At 39.9% G+C, this 23,467-nt stretch overlaps 1 protein-coding gene and 1 long non-coding RNA gene across 10 annotated transcripts in view; one reads left to right on the forward strand and one right to left on the reverse strand.

Moving 5' to 3' along the window:
* Positions 1-23,467, forward strand: part of LOC137227607 (uncharacterized) — an 83,438-nt gene that overhangs the window by 54,819 nt on the left and 5,152 nt on the right. The gene's annotated exons all lie outside the window — the stretch shown is intronic.
* The window catches only part of FKTN (fukutin), an 89,414-nt gene that overhangs the window by 732 nt on the left and 65,215 nt on the right, over positions 1-23,467 (reverse strand). For 5 of the 9 annotated variants that reach the window (XM_067743758.1, XM_067743754.1, XM_067743762.1 and 2 more), the window contains one exon: positions 15,346-20,873. In XM_067743758.1, coding sequence (XP_067599859.1) covers positions 20,660-20,873 — 214 coding nt within the window. In that variant the 3' untranslated portion in view covers positions 15,346-20,659. Of the gene's footprint in view, positions 1-11,310; positions 11,421-15,345; positions 20,874-23,467 lie in introns of those variants that run through there. The other 4 variants (XM_067743760.1, XR_010944929.1, XM_067743759.1 and 1 more) reach the window with 3 other exon arrangements.

A 23,467-nucleotide genomic window follows, 5' to 3' on the forward strand; every position in this document is an offset into this window, starting at 1 on the left:
CTCTACCCAAAAACTAGATGGGGAATATGAACACATGCCTCTAATTTTCTCCAAAGGGTACTTTGATATTTTTCTTTCATTTGTCCAACTCAGTATCCTGGCTCTCACCTCTCTCCTTCCAGTTGCTTTGGGTCCTGTGCTACTAAGAAGCATTTATTTCCTTCCACTAATTGAAGCCAACATCCCAGGGCTGGATGGATTAAGGAGATGTCAGAGAGGGGGGAAAGAAAAGCTTCCCTTGAGCATCAGGCTCTCTCTTCCAGTTAATTTTCACTCTCCAGCTCCCCAGACCCAGTACCCCTTGGTAACTGCCCCCCACCACACACACACATTTCTCCACCAAGACACCTGGTGTTGAGGCCAGGCGGGTATTTCTGTCCAGAGCAAATGTTGACCGTCGCAGCAAAAACCAGGACATGTAACTGCCTCAAGTGAGTGGGCTTTTCTTCCCTTAGTTACCAAGTAGCGGGATGCACAGCCCTGGGTGTGCCCAGCTGCTGACACTCTCAAGACCAGGCTGGCTTGGCCTCAACTTTGTAGGCCTGGAGCTGTGAGTGCTTCTATTTCCAGCCAATAAACCGAAGTGCAGTGGGAAAGCAAGGGTGGTGAGGGTGGGCAGAACCAGGTACTGGAGAAAAGAAAGGGGTGGGGTGCGACTCCCCTCTTCCACTTTACATTCTCTGCTCTTTGTATAAGAGACATGATTCATCAACGGGTCCCCTAGATGAGGATTTAGATGCTCTGTGGGCAGCAGATAAGAGTGCAGCCTTCTTGCAGAAAGCAAATTCATTGAATACTCCCCATAAAGTCAATAATGTCAGGCTTATCAGCTGTCCTCATTCCTCATGCAGCCCCGGGGGACCAGGACTGGAAATAAAGGCCACAGCTCCAGGGGCTGGAGCGTGAAGGTGCAGAATTGGGCTGGGGAGGGTCCTCTGTCTCCCTGGGCTGAGTTTTAGGCAGGTGGGGGGAAATCTGCCAGGCCTGAGCTGCCCAGAGCCCTCAGCTTCCCAGACTGACAAATCCCAAACCAAACACATATACTGAGGGGATGAGGGAGGCACTCCCTGACCCCTCAAATCCAGCAGATGTTTTCAGGAGGCTCCCCTGGGGCATCTTAGGAAGATTAAAGGATGTTACTTTAAATCTAACCAATAAAAAACCTTCAGAGGAAACCCTGACTTCTCACCACAATTCTCACCTCTGTTTTTCATAACACAGATACTTCTGCACTACCCAAGAGCACATCCATCTCTTCTAGCTGGTGGAGATTTGGTTTCTTTGGAAATTGTCTGAAACAAGTGGGTTTATCAGCTGAGGTTTCAGACCCGATTTTGAGATTTACGCTGTAGCTGAAGCAGACTGTTTAACAAGATATACCTGTGCTTGGCTCCCCTCCATTCACCACCCCTATGATCCCAGCAGATGGGGTCCCAAGCTTTCCTGGGGGGATAGGAGGTAGGGTGGAGAGAGTGATGTCAGTTGTTAGCAAAGCTGTGCTTCTAGTACAACTAGAATACCTCTTCTTCACCCTTTGGAGACCAGAGTCTTCAGAGATGAACAGACAATAGGGAAATGAGGACCAGGTTAAGACCCTGAATTGAACACCTCTACTGGGTCCATCTCCTCTCCTGGCTTCAGTTCCCCCAGATCCCAGAGCTAGGCCTTGTGGTGTCCCCACAGGGACAGCCCATCCTGTCCTGGCTTCTGACTGAAGGAGCAGGTGTAGAAATAGCTCCAGCCTCTTCCCCACAGCTCTCACATTGCCTGCACTGTGGGGCCCAGGCCTAACGCTGACTTCCCCAGAGCCTAGGACCTCACTACTGACTTTCCTGCCCCAATTCATCTAACTGAGCCTTGGCCCTCAAATGCCTGTTCTAATTCCTGGAGCCCCCTGGATAAGACCCTACCCTGGTCCCAGCGTGCTTTTCTGAGGCCGGCAGCACTGATCTTGAGCCCCACTTCCCAGAGCAACACGAAGTACCCCTCAGTCTCAAGCACTTCCTGCTCCTGGACTCCCTGTGTCCGTGCCTGGAACTGGCTGGGAATTCCTAGGATTGACCTTACCTGAGTCACCTGAGTGGCTTACGACCACCTGGCTAAGTCTCTGTCCTCTGTCCTGCAACTGTACGGATCCCAGGGTTTTGGGGATGAGTCTGTGTGAACCTAAATTTCCCCAAATCCCTACTCCGCCCTTGAAAGAGCTTCATGAATGTTTGTTGTGTCAATGAATGAACCTCGGCCCTTAGCACTGTGGCTGTGAGTAGTAATCTAGTCAGAAGTGTTTATTGAAGGCATCATGCTCTGATTCAAATAAACCTTCTCTATTTTCTCTCACCCGTATGTTACAGCAGGATATTTACTGCCCCCACAGTCTGCTCCTTGCCCACCTTTCTATTTGTATTTTTTACTACTTATCCATATATAGACAGATGGTCTTTTTCACTGCTCCATAAAGCCCATTCTGGGACTGTACTGATTCCTTCTCTTCAAGAATGCTTTCTTGCCTTTCTTCATTTATTCAAATTTTCTGTTCATTAAGTCTTAGGATCCAGCTGAACTTCACTGTCCCTCTCCCTGTCCTCTTTCCCGGAGCTTTTTCTAGCCTCAGACCACCTTCTACAAAGTGTGGGATCTTTGGTTCCCCTACCTAAGCCTGGTCTTTGAAATTCAATTCTTTTAAGTGTTATGTTGTTTGTTTGTTTGTTTGTTTTTTGCGATACGAGGGCCTCTCACTGTTGTGGCCTCTCCCATTGCCGAGCACGGGCTCCGGACGCGCAGGCTCAGTGGCCATGGCTCACGGGCCCAGCCGCTCCGTGGCATGTGGGATCTTACCGGACTGGGGCCCGAACCCGTGTCCCTTGCATCGGCAAGCGGACTGTCGACCACTGCGCCACCAGGGAAGCCCCTGTTGTTTTTTTTAACATCTTTATTGGAGTCTAGTTACTTTACAATGGTGTGTTAGTTTCTGCTTTATAAAAAAATGAATCAGCTATATATATATACACACATGTCCCCTATCTCCTCCCTTCCACCCTCCTTTCCCACCCCTCTAGGTGGTAACAAACCACCAAGCTGATCTCCCTGTGCTATGTGGCTGCTTCCCACTAGGTATCTATTTTAGGTTTGGTAGTGTATATATGTCCATGCCACTCTCTCACTTTGTCCCATCTTACCCTTCCCCCTCCCCGTATCCTCAAGTCCATTCTCTACTACATCTGTGTCTTTATTCCCATCTTGCCCCTAGGTCCTTCATGACCATTTTTTTTTTTTTTTTTAGATTCCATATACATGTATTAGCATACGGTATTTGTTTTTCTCTTTCTGACTTACTTCACTCTGTATGAAGGACTCTAGGTCCATCCACCTCACTACAAATAACTCAATTTCGTTTCTTTTTATGGCTGAGTAATATTCCATTGTGTATATGTGCCACATCTTCTTTATCCATTCATCTGTTGATGGACACTTAGGTTGCTTCCATGTCCTGGCTATTGTAAATAGAGCTGCAATGAACATTGTGGTACATGACTCTTTTTGAATTATGGTTTTCACAGGGTATATTCCCAGTAGTGGGACTGTTGGGTCATATGGTAGTTCTATTTCTAGTTTTTTAAGGAACCTCCATACTGTTTTCCATAGTGGCTATATCAATATACATTCCAGGCAACAGTGCAAGAGGGTTCCCTTTTCTCCACACCCTTTCCAGCATTTATTGTTTATAGATTTTTTGATGAGTGCCATTCTGACTGGTGTGAGATGATATCTCATTGTAGTTTTGATTTGCATTTCTCTAATGATTAGTGATGTTGAGCATCCTTTCACGTGTTTGTTGGCAATCTGTATATCTTCTTTGGAGAAATGTCTAGTTAGGTCTTCTGCCCATTTTTGGATTGGGTTGTTTTGTTTGTTTGCTATTGAGCTGCATGAGCTGCTTGTAAATGTTGGAGATTAATCCTTTGTCAGTTGCTTCATTTGCAAATATTTTCTCCCATTCTGAGGGTTGTCTTTTCATCTGGTTTATGGTTTCCTTTGCAGTGCAAAAGCTTTTAAGTTTCATTAGGTCCCAGCTGTTTATTTTTGTTTTTACTTCCATTTCTCTAGGAGGTGGGTCAAAACGGAGCTTGCTGTGATTTATGTCATAGAGTGTTCTGCCTATGTTTTCTTCTAAGAGTTTGATAGTGTCTGGCCTTACATTTAGATCTTTAATCCAGTTTGACTTTATTTTTGTGTATGGTGTTAGGGAGTGTTCTAATTTCATACTTTTACATGCTGTCCAGTTTTCCCAGCACCACTTTGAAGAGGCTGTCTTTTCTCCACTGTATATTCTTGCCTCCTTCATCAAAGATAAGGTGACCATATGTGCGTGGGTTTATCTCTGAGATTTCTATCCTGTTCCACTGATCTATATTTCTGTTTTTGTGTCAGTACCATACTGTCTTGATTACTGTAGCTTTGTAGTATACTCTGAAGTCAGGGAGCCTGATTTCTCCAACTCCGTTTTTCTTTTTCAAGACTGATTTGGCTATTCGGGGTCGTTTGTGTTTCCATACAAATTGTGAAATTTTTTGTTCTAGTCTGTGAAAAATGACAGTGGTAATTTGATAGGGATTGCATTGAATCTGTAGATTGCTTTGGGTAGTATAGTCATTTTCACAATGTGGATTCTTCCAATCCAAGAATATGGTATATCTCTCCATCTGTTTGTATCATCTTTAATTTCTTTGATCAGTGTCTTATAATTTTCTGCATACAGGACTTTGTCTCCTTAGGTAGGTATATTCCTAGATATTTTATTCTTTCTGTTGCAATGGTAAATGGGAGTGTTTTCTTAATTTCACTTTCACTTTCAGATTTTTCATCATTAGTGTATAAGAATGCAAGAGATTTCTGTGCATTAATTTTGTATCCTGCTACTTTACCAAATTCATTGATTAGCTTTAGTAGTTTTCTGGTAGCATCTTTAGGATTCTGTATGTATAGTATCATGTCATCTGCAAACAGTGACAGCTTTACTTCTTCTTTTCCGATTTGGATTCCTTTTATTTCTTTTTCTTCTCTGACTGCTATGGCGAAAACTTCCAAAACTATGTTGAATAATAGTGGTGAGAGTGGGAAACCTTGTCTTGTTCCTGATCTTAGTGGAAATGGTTTCAGTTTTTCACCATTGAGAACGATGTTGGCTGCAGGTTTATCATATATGGCCTTTATTATATTGAGGTAAGTTCCCCTATGCCTACTTTCTGGAGCATTTTTATCATAAATGGGTGTTGAATTTTGTCAAAAGCTTTCTCTGCATCTATTGAGATGATTATATAGTTTTTCTCCTTCAATTTGTTAATATGGTTTATCACACTGATTGATTTGCATATATTGAAGAATCTTTGCATTCCTGGGATAAACCCCACTTGATCATAGTGTATGATCCTTTTAATGTGCTGTTGGATTCTGTTTGCTAGTATTTTGTTGAGGATTTTTGCATCTGTGTTCATCAGTGATATTGGCCTATAGTTTTCTTTCTTTGTGACGTCTTTGTCTGGTTTTGGTATCAGGGTGATGGTGTCCTCATAGAATGAGTTTGGGAGTGTTCCTCTCTCTGCTATATTTTGGAAGAGTTTGAGAAGGATAGGTGTTAGCTCTTCTCTAAATGTTTGACAGAATTCACCTGTGAAGCCATCTGGAACTGGGCTTTTGTTTGTTGGAAGATTTTTAATCACGGTTTCAATTTCTGTGCCTGTGATTGATCTGTTCATATTTTCTATTTCTTCCTGGTTCGGTCTTGGAACATTGTGCGTTTCTAAGAATTTGTCCATTTCTTCCAGGTTGTCCATTTTATTGGCATATATTGCTTGTAGTAATCTCTCATGATCCTTTGTATTTCTGCAGTGTCAGTTGTTACTTCTCCTTTTTCATTTCTAATTCTATTGATTTGAGTCTTCTCCCTTTTTTTCTTGATAAGTCTGGCTAATGGTTTATCAGTTTTGTCTATCTTCTCAAAGAACAAGCTTTTAGTTTTATTGATCTTTGCTATCGTTTCCCTCATTTCTTTTTCATTTATTTCTGTTCCTATCTTTATGATTTCTTTCCTTCTGCTACCTTTGGGGATTTTTTGTTCTTCTTTCTATAATTGCTTTAGGTGTAAGGTTAGCTTGTTTATTTGAGATGTTTCCTGTTTCTTAAGGTAGGATTGTATTGCTATAAACTTCCCTCTTAGAAGTGCTTTTGGTGCATCCCATAGGTTTTGGGTCATTGTGTCTCCATTGTCATTTGTTTCTAGGTATTTTTTTATTTCCTCTTCGATTTCTTCAGTGACCTCTTGGTTATTAAGTAGTGTATTGTTTAGCCACCATGTGTTTGTAGTTTATACAGATTTTTTCCTGTAATTGATATCTAGTCTCATAGCGTTGTGGTCAGAAAAGATAGTTGATACATTTCAATTTTCTTAAATTTACGAAGGCTTGATTTGTGACCCAAGTTATGATCTATCCTGGAGAATGTTCCATGAGCACTTGAGAAGAGTGTGTATTCTGTTGTTTTTGGATGGAATGTCCTTTAAATATCAATTAAGTCCATCTTGTTTAATGTATCATTTAAACTTGTATTTCCTTATTTATTTTCATTTTGGATGATCTGTCCATTGGTGAAAGTGGGGTGTTAAAGTCCCTTACTATGATTGTGTTACTGTCGATTTCCCCTTTTATGGGTGTTAGCATTCGCCTTATGTATTGAGGTGCTCCTATGTTGGGTGTATAAATATTTACAATTGTTATACCTTCTTCTTGGACTGATCCCTTGATCATTATGTAGTGTCCTTCTTTTTCTCTTGTAATAGTCTTTGTTTTTTCGTTTTTTTTTTTTTTTTTTTGGTACGCAGGCCTCTCACTGTTGTGGCCTCTCCCGTTGCAAAGCACAGGCTCTGGACGTGCAGGCCCAGTGGCCATGGCTCACAGGCCCAGCCGCTCCATGGCATGTGGGATCTTCCCAGACCGGGACACAAACCTGTGTCCCCTGCATCGGCAGGCGGACTCTCAACCACTGCGCCACCAGGGAAGTCCTAGTCTTTGTTTTAAAGTCTATTTTGTCTGATATGAGAATTGCTACTCCAGCTTTCTTTTGATTTCCATTTGCATGGAATATCTTTTTCCATCCCCTCACTTTCAGTCTGTATGTGTCCCTAGGTCAGAAGTGGGTCTCTTGTAGACAGCATATATACAGATCTTGTTTTAGTATCTATTCAGCCAGTCTATGTCTTTTGGTTGGAGCATTTAATCCATTTATTTTTAAGGTAATTATCGATATGTATATTCCTATTACCATTTTCTTAATTGTTTCGGGTTTGTTATTGTAGGTCTTTTCCTTCTTTTGTGTTTCCTGCCTAGAGAAGTTCCTTTAGCATTTGCTGTAAAGCTGGTTTGGTGGTACTGAATTGTCTTAGCTTTTGCTTGTCTGTAAACCTTTTATTTCTCCATCAAATCAGAATGAGATCCTTGCTGGGTAATCTTCGTTGTAGGTTTTTCTCCTTCATCACTTTAAATATGTCCTGCCAGTCCCTTCTGGTTTGCAGAGTTTCTGCTGAAAGATCAGCTATTAACCTTTTGGGGATTCCCTTGTGTGTTACTTGCTGTTTTTCCCTTGCTGCTTTTAATATTTTTTCTTTGTATTTAATTTTTGATAGTTTGATTAATATGTGTCTTGGTCTCTTTCTCCTTGGATTTGTCCTGTATGGGACTGTCTGCACTTCCTGGACCTGATTGACTATTTCCTTTCCTATATTAGGGAAGTTTTCAACTATAATCTCTTCAAATATTTTCTCAGACCCTTTCTTTTTCTCTTCTTCTTCTGGGACCCCTATAATTCGAATGTTTGTGCATTTAATGTTGTCCCAGAGGTCTCTGAGACTGTCCTCAATTCTTTTCATTCTTTTTTCTTTATTCTGCTCTCTGGTAGTTATTTCCACTATTTTATATTCCAGGTCACTTATCTGTTCTTCTGCCTCAGTTATTCTTCTATTGATCCCGTCTAGAGAATTTTTAATTTCATTTAGTGTGTTGTTCATCACTGTTCGTTTGCTCTTTAGTTCTTCTAGGTCCTTGTTAAACGTTTCTTGTATTTTCTCCATTGTTTTTCCAAGATTTTGGATCATCTTTACTATCATTATTCTGAATTCTTTTTCAGGTAGACTGCCTATTTCCTCTTCATTTGTTAGGTCTGGTGGGTTTTTGCCTTACTCCTTCATCTGCTGTGTGTTTCTCTGTCTTCTCATTTTGCTTAACTTACTGTGCTTGGGGTCTCCTTTTTGCAGGCTGCAGGTTCGTAGTTCCCTCTGTTTTTGCTGTCTGCCCACAGTGGCTAAGGGTGGTTCAGTGGGTTGTGTAGACTTCCTGGTGGAGGGGACTAGGTCCTGTGTTCTGGTGGATGAGGCCAGATCTTGTCTTTCTGATGGGCAGGTCCACGTCTGGTGGTGTGTTTTGGGGTGTCTGTGGCCTTATTATGATTTTAGGCTGCCTCTCTGCTAATGGATGGGGTTGTGTTCCTGTCTTGCTAGTTGTTTGGCATAGGGTGCCGACCACTGTAGCTTGCTGGTCATTGAGTGGAGCTGGGTCTTGGCATTGAGATGGAGATCTCTGGGAGATTTTTGCCATTTGATATTACGTGGAGCTGGGAGGTGTCTTGCGGACCAGTGTCCTGAAGTTGGCTCTCCTACCTCAGAGGCACAGCCCTGACGCCTGGCTTTTGGGAGGTCTGAGGTTTTCTTCCAGCATTCAGTAGGAGTTGTTCCACGTGTAGATGTATTTCTGATGTATTTGTGGGGAGAAAGGTGATCTCCACATCTTACTCTTCTGCTGTCTTGAAGCCGTATCCAAGTGTTATGTTTTAATCCTACCATCTGTCTCCCCAAAGGACAGGCCTTGTACCTGTGCCCTTGAGGCCACTCTCACTTCTCATCACCAGTCCTCAGGACAGGGCCCTCTCACCAGGAATACTCTGAAATACAGAAAGGCTCTTATCTTACAGAAATATTACTAGGGATTATTAGGAAAATAGAAGTTCAGAGATTAATGCCAAAGGTTGAAATAAAAGTAAAGATAATAATATTAATAGCTATCATTTATTGAACTTCTACTCTGTACTAAGCAATATACCAGGGTTCCTATAATTCTTATAATAACTCTTATGGGCAGGTATTAATTTTAGCCTCATTAGTTGAAAAAAAAATTGGAACTCAGAAGTTAAATAACCAGCCTGAGATCACAAAGCTAGGTAGTGACACCCCTGGATCTGAGTCTAGATCTCTACAACTCCAAAGCTCTTGCTGGTCCCATCAAATCCTCTGGCCCTGCATTGTCCAGTATGCTAGCTACTAGCTATATGATGCTACTTAATTTAATTAAAATCAAAGTAAACAGTGGAGAAAAGACAGCCTCTTCAATAAGTGGTGCTGGGAAAACTGGACAGCATGTAAAAGAATGAAATTCGAACACTCCTTAACACCATATACAAAAATAAACTCAAAATGGATTAAAGGGGCTTCCCTAGTGGCGCAGTGGTTGAGAGTCTGCCTGCCGATGCAGGGGATACGGGTCCGTGCCCCAGTCCAGGAAGATCTCACATGCTGTGGAGCGGTTGGGCCCGTGAGCCATGGCCACTGAGCCTGCACGTCCGGGGCCTGTGTTCCGCAACGGGAGAGGCCACAACAGTGAGAGGCCCGCGTACCGCAAAAAAAAAAAAAAAAAAAGAAAAGATTAAAGACCTAAATGTAAGGCCAGACACTGTAAAACTCTTAGAGGAAAACATAGGCAGAACACCGCATGACATAAATCACAGCAAGATACTTTTTCACCCCCCTCCTAGAGAAATAGAAATAAAAACAAATGGGACCTAATGAACCTGAAAATCTTTTACACAGTGAAAGAAACCATAAACAATACAAAAAGACAACCCTCATAATGGGAGAAAATATTTGCAAACAAAGCAACTGACAAAGGATTAATCTCCAAAATATACAAGCAGCTCATGCAGCTCAATATCAAAAAAACAAAAAACCCAATCCAAAAATGGGCAGAAGACCTAAACAGACATTTATCCAAACAAGATATACAGATTGCCAACAAACACATGAAAGGATGCTCAACATCACTAATCATTAGAGAAATGCAAATCAAAAACCCAGCAAGGTATCACCTCACACTGGTCAGAATGGCCATTATCAAAACCTTTATAAGCAGTAAATGCTGAAGAGGGTGTAGAGAAAAGGGAACCCTCCTGCACTGTTGGTGGGAATGTCAATTGATACAGCCACTATGGAGAACAGTATGGAGGTTCCTTAAAAAACTAAAAATAGAACTACCATATGACCCAGCAGTCCCACTGCTGGGCATATACCCTGCAAAAACCATAATTCAAAAAGAGTCATGTACTACAATGTTCATTGCAGCTCCATTTACAATAGCCAGGACATGGAAGCAACCTAAGTGTCCATCAACAGATGAATAGATAAAGAAGATGTGGCACATATATACAATGGAATATTACTCAGCCATAAAAAGGAACGAAACTGAGTTATTTGTAGTGAGGTGGATGGACCTAGAGACTGTCACATAGAGTGAAGTAAGTCAGAAAGAGAAAAACAAATACCATATGTTAACACATACATATGGAATCTAAAAAAAAAAGAAAGAAAGAAATGGTCAGAAGAACCTAGGGGCAAGACGGGAATAAAGATGCAGACCTACTAGAGAATGGACTTGAGGATACGGGGAGAGGGAAGGGTAAGCTGGGACAAAGTGAGAGAGTGGCATGGACATATATACACTACCAAACATAAAATAGATCGCTAGTGGGAAGCAGCTGCATAGCACACGGAGATCAGTTCGGTGCTTTGTGACCACCTATAGGGGTGGGATACGGAGGCGGGGAAGGAGGGAGACGCAAGAGGGAAGAGATATGGGGACATATGTATATGTATAACTGATTCAGTTTGTTATAAAGCAGAAACTGACACACCATTGTAAAGCAATTATACTCTAATAAAGATGTTTAAAAAAAATCAAAGTAAACATTTAGTTCCCCATTTGCACTTGCCACATTTCAAGTGCTCAAGATCACATGTGGCTCGTGGCTACTGTCTTGGACAGTGCAGGCAGAGTCATTTCTAGTATCAGAGAATGCTCTGTTTGACAGCACTGTTGTAGATATTCTCTGGTCTTCCACTAGGATATAGGGGAAACCTGGTTCCTAGCAAATTGTGACCGCATGACATGAGGAGAGGACAGCTTCTTAAAAGCTAAACCTTTTGCTTTGTGAGCTCACCCTTCAGTTTTTCTAAGCAGGATCTGGCTGGATTAAACAGTTGCACAGTTTAGGCTCCAAAACAAACTCATACACACTCCAACTATGCGATGATCGTTCTTCTAAGACACCTGAAAGACATTTGGTGGTAATACATTTTCAGAAAATTAGTCAACCAGTCACCTTTCCTGCAGTATTCTCTAGAAAATATTCTCCAAAGTATTGAGACTAACTAGAAAAAAAAAAAGAATTTAAATTAAAAAAAACTGGCGATAAATATGAAATTAGTTAAAGTTAGAGACCTAAGAACAATGACACCAGCTGCTAAAGGGCTTTTGCTGATAAATATTCTTGGGGAAAAGTCAACTATAAAGGACACAAAAGAATGCAAAAATAAATTTTAAAGAGGGTTATTAAATTTACAGAGTAAATCAATACAGAATTGGAGGAGAAAAAGAGAAAAACAAAACAAAAAGCTAAAAATCTGTCTTCCAAAGACTGAGACAAGATTATTCCTTTTAATTTTATTATGAAGAGTGTTACATATTATGAACGTTTATAAAATGTTTAAGGACACTCTAGTAAAATCATAGTCAAACAATGGTGCAAAGAACACATTTAAAAAGAAACCATAAGAGAGACAACTACAGTATTTGGTGTTTTCACTATCTAAAATTTTAGCCATCCTAATAGCTGTGCAGTGGTATCTCGTTGTGGTTGTAATTTGCATTTTCCTGATGGTTAACAATGTTGAACATTTTTTTTAAGTTTATTAGTTATCAGTACTGTAGTCCTCTATCTTTACTTCTCTATCATTGACAACTTTAACTCCTTCCAGAAAATGTTTTTACACTTACCACCTTTACTTAGAAGTTTATATATAGTTTTGGTATTTGTTACAGGGGGACTAGTAAGGGAAACTTTATTAAAGAGGAACTGGGAAGATACCAATTTAGATTAGAAATAAAAGGAGTAGGGAATTCCCTGGCAGCCCAGTGGTTAGATTCTGTGCTTTCACTGCTGGGGCTCGGGTTCAATCCCTGGTTGGGGAACTAAGATCCCACAAGCTGCATGGCATGGCCCCCCCCCAAAAAAAAAGAAAAGGAAAAGAAGAGTAGTAGTAATTTTCAGTAAATGTGCACATTTTCACAAAATTTCTAGAAAATGATTTATTAAGGAAGAGGAATATGCTGAAATTCAGCAGATTTTGTATTTTTGTGTCCAAGGAAAAAAAATAAGATCCCAAAACACAAAGTATGATGTAGCAGAGCTGACACCAGCTGAACACCTGTAAGCTCATACCAGTGACAACACAGAAAATGGTTTCTAATTATTAGCTGAGCAAGATCTGGTTTATTAATATTTACTTCAGGAAGATCACATGATGTGTTCATGGGAGAAATTATGACAAAGAAAAATTGTAACTTCTTCCCCTTCCCCATTTTATTGAGATATAACTGACATATCACATTGTATAAGTTTAAGGTGTACAACGATGATTTGATATATGTACATATGGTGAAATGATTACCACCATAAGTCAACATCCATTACCTCAGTTAGAAATTTTTGTTTTCTTGTGATGAGAACTTTTAAGATCTACTCTCTTAGCAGCTTTCAAATATACAATATAGTATTGCTAACTACAGTTATCATGCTGTACATTACATCCCCAGAACTTACTTATATCTGGAAGTTTGTATCTTTTGACCACCTTCAACTAATTACCCCAGCCCCTACCCCCTGCTTCTGGCAACCACCAATCTGTTCTCTGAGTTTGTTTGTTTATTAGAGTCTACATATGCAATCATACAGCATGTCTTTTTCTGACTTTTTTTCCTTAACATAATGACCTCAAGGTCCACCTATGTTGTCACAAATGGCAGGACTTTCTCTTTCTTGTGGCTGAATAATATTCCATACTATATATACATCACATCTTCTCATCCATTCATCTGTTGATAGACACTTAGGTTATTTCCATACCTTGGCTATTGTAAATAAAGCTGCAGTGAACAGGGGGTGCAGATATTCCTTCAGGATAGTAATGTCATTTCCTTCGAATATATATCCAGAAGTGGAATTGCTGGATCGTATCGTTCTATTTTTAATTTTTTGAGGAAACTCCAAACTGTTTTCCAGAGTGGCTGTACCAGTTTACAGTCCCACCAACAGTATACAAGGTTTTCTTTTCTCCACATCCTCACATGCCCTTGTTAGCTCTTGTCTTCTTTGACAATAGCCATTCTAACAGGTGTAAGGTGATATCTATCTCACTGTGGTTTTGATCTCCATCTTCCTGATGATTAGTGATGTTGAGCAATTTTTCATGTATCTGTTAGCCATTAGAATTTCTTCTTTAGAAAAATGTTTCAGTTCCTTTGCCCACTTTAAAAATTGGATGTTTTTTTGCTATTGAGTTGTATGAGTTCCTTATATATTTTGGATATTAACCCCTTATTATACATATGATTTGTAAATATTTATTTCCAACTCATAGGTTGCCTTTCATTTTCTTGTTTTCTGCTCAGAAGCTTTTTGGTTTGATGTAGTCCCACTTGTTTAGTTTTGTTTTTGTTGACTATGCTTTTGGTGTCATATCACTGACAAGACCAATGTCAAGGAACTTTTTCCCTATGTGTTCTTCTAGGAGTTCATGGTTTCAGGTCTCAAATCTAGGTTTTCAATCCATGTTGAGTTAATTTTGACTGGTGTGATATAGGGATCTAGTTTCATTCTTTTGCATGTGATTATCCAAATTTTCCCAGCCCCACTTATTTAAGAGACTATATTTTCTCTATTGAGTATTCTTGGCTCCCCTGTCAAATATTAGTTGATTGTATATGCATGGGTTTATTTCTGGGCTCTCAATTCTATTCCATTGGTCTATGTGTCTTTTTAAATGCCAGTACCATACTGTTTTGATTACTACAGCATTGTATATGGTAATAATATAGCTTGAAATCAGGAAGTGTGATGCTTCCAGCTTTTTTCTTCTTTCCCAGGATTGCTTTGGCTATTGCTTTTGGCTATTTGGCTAACGATGCTGAACATCTTTTTAATGTGCTTATTTGCCATCTGTATAGCCTCTCCAGTGAAATGTCTGTTCATATCTCTTGCTCATTTTCTAATCGAATTTTTAAAAAAATGTTGTTTTCTTTAATACATTCTAGATACTAGTCTTCTTTCAGATATGTAACTTGCAAATATTTCCTACTAGTCTGTAGCTTGACTTTTCATCCTCTACTTGTAAGCTTTTGCAAAGCAGCAGTTTTCAATTTTGATGACGTACAATTTATCAATTTCTCCTTTTACTGATTGTGCTTTTGGTATGAAGTCTAAGAAAGAACTCTTTGTCTAGCCCTAGATCATAAAAATTTTCTATTTTTCCCCTTAGAGTTTCATTGTTTTATATTTTACATTTAAGTACATGATACATTTTGAGTTCATTTTTATATAAAGTATGAGGTTTTTTGGGTTTTTTTTTTGCCTATGGCTGTCCAATTGCTCTCGTACCAATTGTTCAAAAGACTATCCTTCCTCCATTGAATTGCTTTTGCACTTTTGTCAAAAATCAGTTGAGCATATTTGTATGCCAATCTCTAGGTTCTTTTTTTCTGTTCCATTGATCTATGTGTCTATGCCTCTACCAATACCATTCTGCCTTGATTACTGCATTAGTTTGCTAGGGCTGCCTAACGTAGTATGACAGACCAGATGGCTTAAAACAACTTTCTTTTCTCACAGTTCTGGAGGCTAGAAGTCCAAGATCAAGGTGTTGGCAGAACTGGTTTCTTCTGAGGGCCTCTTTCCTTGGCTTGTAGATGGCCATCTTCTCCCTAAATCTTCACTTGATCGTCCCTCTGTGTTTGTCTGCATCTTAATCTCTTCTTATAAGGATACCAATCATATTGGATTAGGGTCCACCCATACAACCTATCTCACCTTAATTTAGAAGTACTGTACTGGTGGCAAGATTACTATTTTACTAGATTGCTTATGAATGTTAGTGGCTATTATTTCTACTGCAAGCTGCAAAAATAAACACAAAATATCTCAAGTGATTAGAAAAATTTTATTCATCGTCCCAAACTGGATTATATATTACAAATTCTGATCAAAATAATAATATTAAAGGCATTTTCAGTAGTACCACAAACTATCTGTACCTGAAGATAAAGTCAAAGTAAACTGGTAAGCATACACTGAAATTTACTCATGTTTAAAATATCACTTTGTTTAGAAAATTCACAAACACGTTTTCTGGTTATGATGAGGGATACATAAATAGCTACATATGATTTTCATTTAACAAACACATGAACTACTCCCCATGCTCTGAATGAGTCATAAGTCTGCATACTCTTGTAATTTTCTTAATGGTACATGAGACAGTAGTTTATTGTTTTATAGAACAAAATACAACACTTCTAATTCTCCTCATACTGCCTTTCAACTCCACTGTGAGAGCTGTGCATAAGAACACAGCAGCTTGGGTGGCTCATGGGTTCCGACATAATCTCTGCATTGGTTGGGTTGGAGGAAGGCAAGGAAGGCATTCTAAAATATAAGTTCTGAGAATATAGAAACAGATTTCTCACAGAAAAATGTATACTTGTCTACTTTAGCACAGGTACCGTACAAAAAGCATCACTATTGAATTGGTCTGTTTGACTTATGAACTATAATTAGGATTTCAGTCTGATGTGGAGCAGCTTAAAATAGTATCACATACCCTGTTGATTCTTGCCTAGTTGAGACAGAAACACAAATGTGGGGGAAGAAGGTAGAAAAGAGTATTTTCAATTCCCGTTTATTAATACTGACATAAGCATTCATCAGCACAGATAATTAAGTGAAACTAAGTATTCCAAATTCTTTCCCTCTCCAAATCATGGCTTATATCTGATTTTGGCTGGCAGAGATTTACTAACAAGAAGGCGAGGGTTCACCTCCATGAAAAGCTAGAATACTGAAACAGAAGTCCAGGGCAGACCAGGCACCAAATCTAGGGAGGTACAGAGAGTGACCTGCTTGGGACCCGGGAACTAGGTAGCATATGGGGATAGCATGAGGGGACCCTAGAGGACAACAGCTTCACCAATAAAATGAAAATATTTGTTCTATTTAGAGAAGGAGGCAACTTGGTCATGTCTCTGAATTCATCAACCATACAATTTGTCCTTTAATGCCTTGTTATAATGAAATGATTTTTTTTTCCCCTAAGCAAATTCAGTCATGCAACCTTCTGAGTAAGGTTTGTGTCCTACCAGTTTCTTTAATCCCATTTGAAGAATAATTAGAAAAAGGATTTGGAAACAAGAAATGGAACATTTCTTGAGTATTACCTAATTCTAGGGCCTGATACTAAGCACTTTATATTTCATTTAATCCTAACTAAAACCCCTTAGAAGTATTCTTCATTTTGCCAATTCACTCATGTGGAAACTGAGGCTAAGAGGTCCCCACCATAAATCCCACACAATGAAGCTGGGATTCAAACTCAGGCCTAATTCAAAACTTTGTGCCCTTTTATGCTAACATGGCACTTTCCCTAAGTGACATGTTAGAGGTGACTTAGCCCGGGTCTTAGTGACAGAGCAGGAGGAAAGAGAAGTAGCTGCTGGGGCATTTCTTCAGAGAAATCCTTTTGAATGGTCAAGAAATAGAGTTTTTCCCGTGCTTTAAAGTTGTTACAAATGATGGCTATGTTTTAGAAGGTGGGAATGTGGCACTTTCTCTGACCGTGTTTTGAGGGGAAGTTTCCCCAGGGGATTTATAATACTAAGAATGAAGGAACTGTTCATTTTTCAGAAGGTGAAACTAGGGGGAGACTTAGAAACATCTGCAGCCTTAGGCTTGTGACATTGGGTAAGGGTTTATTGGAGTGTGGGAATTCATTCCAAGTGTGTTTCCCAGATACAGCTCTGGTCCCCAGTCTACCCCTGCTTTCCTGTGTAACACCTTGCTGTCCTATGTGCCGTTTGAAGCTTTGTAGCCTGTAAGGCTAGAAACAATGGTTTAGGGTCACAAAAAAAAAGAGAGAAATGAGCATAATCTATTCTCAATTTCTTGGATCCTCCATAAGAGACTATCAGTAAAGAGGAAGAGGAGGGAATCTTCAGAAATGGGCACTTACTAGATTGGTGCTAATGGTTTCCTGGGAAAGTAGAGAGGTAAGCAGAAATGGGACACATCGTGAGCCTAAGGGAATCAGGTACTCCTGGATATTAAAAATATAATGACCAAAGGCTGATGCCTCCAAATATGAACTATTTCACCTTTTGGAGATAAGGCATGTTTTAGATAAAGGTATGAAGACAGTGTAAGCATTTTGGACAAAACACTCTTCCTTCGTCACCTCAGACTCTAAATTTGAGCAGAAAGATATTAAGTGGGTGATGGCAAAAACATCCTGAAAACTTCTCCGTCAAGCATGTCAAGCAGGGCTAAAGATGTTGTGCTGTGATCAGTGAAACAGGCATGTGCTGGGAGTCATGGCACCCTTAGAGCCTCAACTCTTTCTTGCTCAAATCACTCCTTTCTGTGCTTATTTATTTAGCTATACAATAAAAGGGTTAGAATGAGTGTTGCAGTGAGGGCCCCTCTGGCCCTTAAGACTCAAGAGCAAGATGATTTTCACTTGAGTGTTAACTTGTCTGGGGGGAATGGTGGCACACATTCTGCCACCTAGTGGTCATATTTCAGGGTTTGCCCCACTGCCCAGCTTCTCAGGGATGCTCAATTTGGAGAACTGAGGTTTTATTCCAGGATCCAGATGTCAGCAGCTGCAGCAGAGGAGACAGGGACAAGTGCTCCCTGCTTAGAGAAGGACTGAGTGGTCACCTGGTTGTCAAGTGAGAGGTTGTCAGTCTTGACTCTCAGGACCTCTCTGGGGACATCCATGGGTGCTAAACAAGTTAATATAAGAGGTTTTCTCCTGGTAAGCCAGGCAAACTGTACCTGGAAGTGGACAGGTTAGGAGAATTATTATTGGAATACTCAGGTGAGGAGAGAAAAGTGATCTGATAAGGTGTTGATGGTAGATCCAAGGTCTCTGGACACTCAGCAGAGTGCAACAATTAAGAAGTATAGGATGAAGTGTAGCTGAATCTGTAACAGAGCAAGCCTGGCCTTCAGAGTTTGGGGAAGGGCTTTCATTCTCCCAAGTTAGGGTAGGACCCAATGTCTGAACTCTGTGAAACCAGAAGGCAGTCAAAAAAGGTATTCTAGCAGCCAGTGGTCTACAGAGGGATGTATATGGAACCTCTGTCCACGCGGCCAAGTTAGCTTAGATATTTGAATGCTTCAAGACCTTGAACGCCGGGGACAGATAAAAAGAAATAACCTAAACAGGGGGTGGGTAAGACGCCCCCTGGCAAACAGTGGGAGTCCCAATGTGAAATGGGCAGAAATGTGCAGTGTGCGCACTTTTAGACGCTAAGTACGAGCAAATGGTCCTCAGTAAACAGGGTGGATTTTGCCCGGGAACACTATTATTACCTGTTACATTTTTTCAACCATAAAAAAAAAATTAGGTTCAACTATTTAGAATTTGGGTATGATTTCCATGGGCTGATTTTCTAGCAAAAAGAAAGCTGATTACAATGGCCTGTCATTTGGGGACAAGTTTACTGGTAATCTATAAAGGTTACCTGAAAACCTAAATTATGTTAGGTCTTTATAAGAAGACCCAGTGACTATGCACTGAAAGCTCATCCTAAGAGAGGAAGGTCATTGCTTACCATTTATCAAAAAAAAGTTTTTGCTGTTTTTAAAATTTGGAGTGGGGTGGTTGTAGCTTGTAGGTTTCCCCAACTTTGTTTTAGGAAAACTATCAGCCCATTCTCTCAGACCTTCTGGTTTCCATTTCTGACATTCCTATTATTCTCTAGTTTTCACGAAAATCTGCCAATCTGGTCCAGAAAGTAGTCCTAAGCAACCTACATAAAATATAAGACTTAGCTTCCTATCCTGGGCAAAGAAAAAGATAGCAATGCTCTGTGCCTAATATCCCTTTACCTGTCACTTACAATGCATAATTAAAGTGACTCGTGAAGAGATAGGGAGACACAGCCATCCCAGTCCACTCAGGGACATATCTTGAGGGGAAAAAGGAAACTGGAGGGTTTCAGAGTGGGTGCTACTTGACAAAGTAGGGATGTCTGAGTTCTTGCCCCATTGATATTCAATAGATAGGACAACTAGGAACCAATACAAACTTTGCAAATACTATGATCTGGGGTGGGAAACAGCTGCCAGGTTTGCCACTTATCTGTGTTTCGGAGTCCTGATGTAGTGCTGGAAGAGGAGAGTGAACAGGCAGGTTTACATACCATGGAAATTGGTTTATAGGCTATAAGTGAAAGATATGGAACTATGATTGATGAATGAATACACTGAGGAGTACCTTTAGAAAAAGTGGAGGTATTGCTATTAACACTTTAGGGTTAACATTAGAATTGGAGTACAAGGGTTATAAACTCAGAAAATATTAAATGACCATGAATTGCTCATAGTTTACCTATTGATTGAGAATGAAGTAAGGAAAATATGTTTTATGAAATCACCACCCTTTCAATATCATGTCTGGTAGCATGGTCTCACTTGAGTGATTTGTCAAACAAGTATTATCAGGTCAGTGAAAATATTCTCACAATGGCTGGAAATTTAAGCATCACACAAGCATAAGCTTTCTTTTCACTTCAGATATGAAAATAGAAGGTGTATGGAAATTTACGTACCTTTGACAAGGCTAGAAATAAGCTGTCATTCTCTTATATAATGCTCTGTGCTCTAAATCAATTCCACATCAGGGTGCTTGTAACAGGAATCTGCTAGCATCTTTTCTTGATGTCACCTAAAGTCTGATCACTTGAATATTAACTCAGCCTCCACACCTTAAAAGTAGCCCTAACATACAAGCTTACACAGGTTATTGTTTTTACTAGTATATCCTTCCTTAGCTGCACCTGGTAAGCCCATCTTCCAAAATGTTAATTATTTAACATTTTGAAAGCACTTACAGAGCATTTCATATTCTATATAAGCTCTTCAAAGGGTGAGGGTGTTTCCCTCAAAGGAAAACTGGGGTGCTTACCAAAGGTAGGGGGAAAAGAGGCAGGCATCTGTCTCACTCATCTCTGCTTCTCCACTGTAACCTAGCATTGTACCTGGTACATGGAGACTTTAATAAATGTAAAATGAGAGAATTAAATCAGTTGGCTCAGGAGTTAGGACTCTCTCTGTATCTTCAAACTTGTCATTTTTCTTTGGCTCCTACTTATGTTTGACAACTAGACACGTATCTTTTTAAACAGTCATCTCCCTTTTGTGCAGGAGGGGAATTCCACCATTTCAACCTACTGTGTCAGTACAACTGGATAACCTCATCCCACTCAGAAATGGGCCAGACTCCATTGGGCTGCACATTGTGGGGAGAGTGTTTCCAGTCCCATGTCCTCACAGGAACCTTCCAGGTCTTACCATAGTTGGCTTCGATGTACTCGATGGTTTCACAGGGCACACGAACCTTCATGTCTACAAACTCGGTCCAGCACAGTGTAAACTTGGGAAACAGGTATCTGTGGCAAAACAGGCAATGTGGAGAGGCGTTAGGCTCCAACAGCAGAAGTTTTAGCTAAAGAACCCACAACTAGTGTACTCTTGGCTAAAGGACAGTCCTCTTCCACTAAATAGCTTTGGGGATAGACACAGGGGACCTTTTGCTGTTTCTGACTGTCCAATATCTCTTTCTTCTTCTAATGGCAATAGCACCCCAATTTATCTCCCCTATTCCCAGTCCATATGGGTCAGGAGGGGCTGACCTGACCCCTAGGCCCCAGAGATGGGTAAAAAAGACTCAGGCCTAACCAGAAAATTATAGTGATTGGGTCAGGGATGGAAATTTACACAAATTAGGCAAATGAAAATCAGCCTTGGAATTTCTTTTGGAACTATCAGCGGAAGAAGTGTTCTTCTGCTGAGGTTTCTAAGCTGTAGGATGGAAACTGAGCACTGCTAGTGGGCATCTTTGCTGTTAGCAGGGAGAGCCGGTCTGAGAATGAAGTCAAAGCAAAAAGTTGTCAAAAGATGGAGGAAAATGATAGAGGTCAGAAAACCCTGGGGAAGTGCTTGGATTTGGTTGTGGCCATTCCTTAAATACTGATAAATATATAAATATTCTTTTTGACTACATTTCTAATACTTGGAATTCGTAGTACATGGAGGGAGGCACATAGCAGTGAGAGAGGAAACAAAACCCTCCTAGTTAGCCAGAGAACCTGAATCAATCCTGGCAATGTATGACATTCTCCAGCAATAGCATCATAAATGCTTGTGTGTTTGTGAGAGGACATGTTAATTCCTGTCTCCTGGGTTTCACTGTGGTCCCAGATGGCTTTTGATGACCTTAGATAGCTGAAGGAGAAATTTCCAGGATCAGTCAGGATATTTCTCAAACTCCTTTCCTAACTCGCACAGTAATAAGAATTTCATACCACAATACGTGAACATGGTAAGACCCACTATATGTTGGCTTTTTGAGCAAAGCTTCACACCCCACCCCCTCCTCAGATGCAGGAATAGAGATCTAATGCTTGGATCTACTGTACTTCAACAATACTTCTCTTAAAGGAAACAGTTATACAAACCACCTTCTTCCTGCTCTGCCTTTTATTTTGTCACCTCCCCTTTTTAATTTCTGTTCTCAGCCTCAAACTTACTTCTTTCTTGCTTATTTTTAATAGGTTACACATCATTAAATCTCCATCAAATCCAAACTGCTACTAAAAGAACCTAACTAAAGAAAACCAAAATAAGCATCACATGTGTAAGGTGAATCTTCTTTTCCTTCACAGCATGGATTTTCCAGGGAAACAGAGCAAGCACAACTCCAAGATGCTCTCCCAGGCTCCTCCCTTGCTTCCATCCCTCACGTGAACGCACCTTTTTGTTTTTTTGGCCTTTCTTTCTTTTTTTCATCTCAAATGTAAAAGAATATCTCTAAGCTAGCCCACTAGTTATAATGAATTTAACTCAACTTATAGCAGAATTATTTCAATTAGTAAGTTTCAGAAATTATACTAAAAAAACCCCATGTTTCTTAAAGGTACTTTGGATCAGTAAATGAAATTCTATATATTACAAAGGAAAGTTAAAACTAGCAGGTTCGTTAGATTTAAGTTCATATTTTAATGCTATATTCTGTGTTGTTGCTTTCTGAGAAATGTTTCTTCTCTTCACAACATGGCAAGAACCTTCAGTAATGAGATTTAAAGTGGCAATAGCAGAGATTAAAGAAATTTAAAATATCAGAGGATTAAAGAAAAAAGGAACAGAGAAAAACCAGATGTCAAAGAGTAATCAGATTACAGAAATGGGATCTAACTGGGAATGTTCTCCAAGGAAAGGTCAGTTCTCAGATATTTTGCTTTTGAATATTATTTTACCACCAGATGAACATAAAGCCACAGATGGAAATGAGAGGCTGAACATTTCTAAAGAAAGCAACAAGTCCCTTCTACACAAACCAATAGGTGCTGGCAGTTAACAGACAATACCAGCTGGCTTCTGTGAAAAGAAGGCCACAGCAAACCTCAAAGCTGAGGGAGAAATAGGATACAGCACAGCTCCACCATCTGCTGGTCCCAATTTTACTCCACACACTCATATTCATGGACTTGCTTATTTTGTCGTGAGACATATCCATCCATCATCAGCCTCCACCCTCCCCGATCAAGATGCTGGTCAGCAGAATGTCCACCTGTCCCATCCTATCAAGTTGACACACTGAAGCTGAAATGAGGCAGAAATCATGGTCCATCTAGTAACATAGGCCAAGAAACGCCCCTCTTAAATATAATCCTCTACAGTCTCATCAAAGAGATGAAAGAAAGAAAAACTGTAAGTCCAGGATGATACAATGGATGAGAATACTACAAATTTTATAAAAGCTTTTATAAAATGAAATGTTCAAAGCTTTCATTGAACAATGAAAGACTTATGAACAAAAACAAAACAGTTAAAATATATAAGCAATCTTAAAATTACTCAGACAATTTAACTCAAATGTTAATTTTTGTTCCTAAATAAAAACATCCCTAAACTATCTTTGTGCTTTTATTTTCACCAAATAATTTTCAAGCCTTTCAGCAAAAAGAAAATTCCAGCTTCCTAG

The sequence above is a fragment of the Pseudorca crassidens genome, chromosome 7, assembly GCF_039906515.1.
Source record: "Pseudorca crassidens isolate mPseCra1 chromosome 7, mPseCra1.hap1, whole genome shotgun sequence".
Lineage (NCBI taxonomy): Eukaryota > Metazoa > Chordata > Mammalia > Artiodactyla > Delphinidae > Pseudorca > Pseudorca crassidens.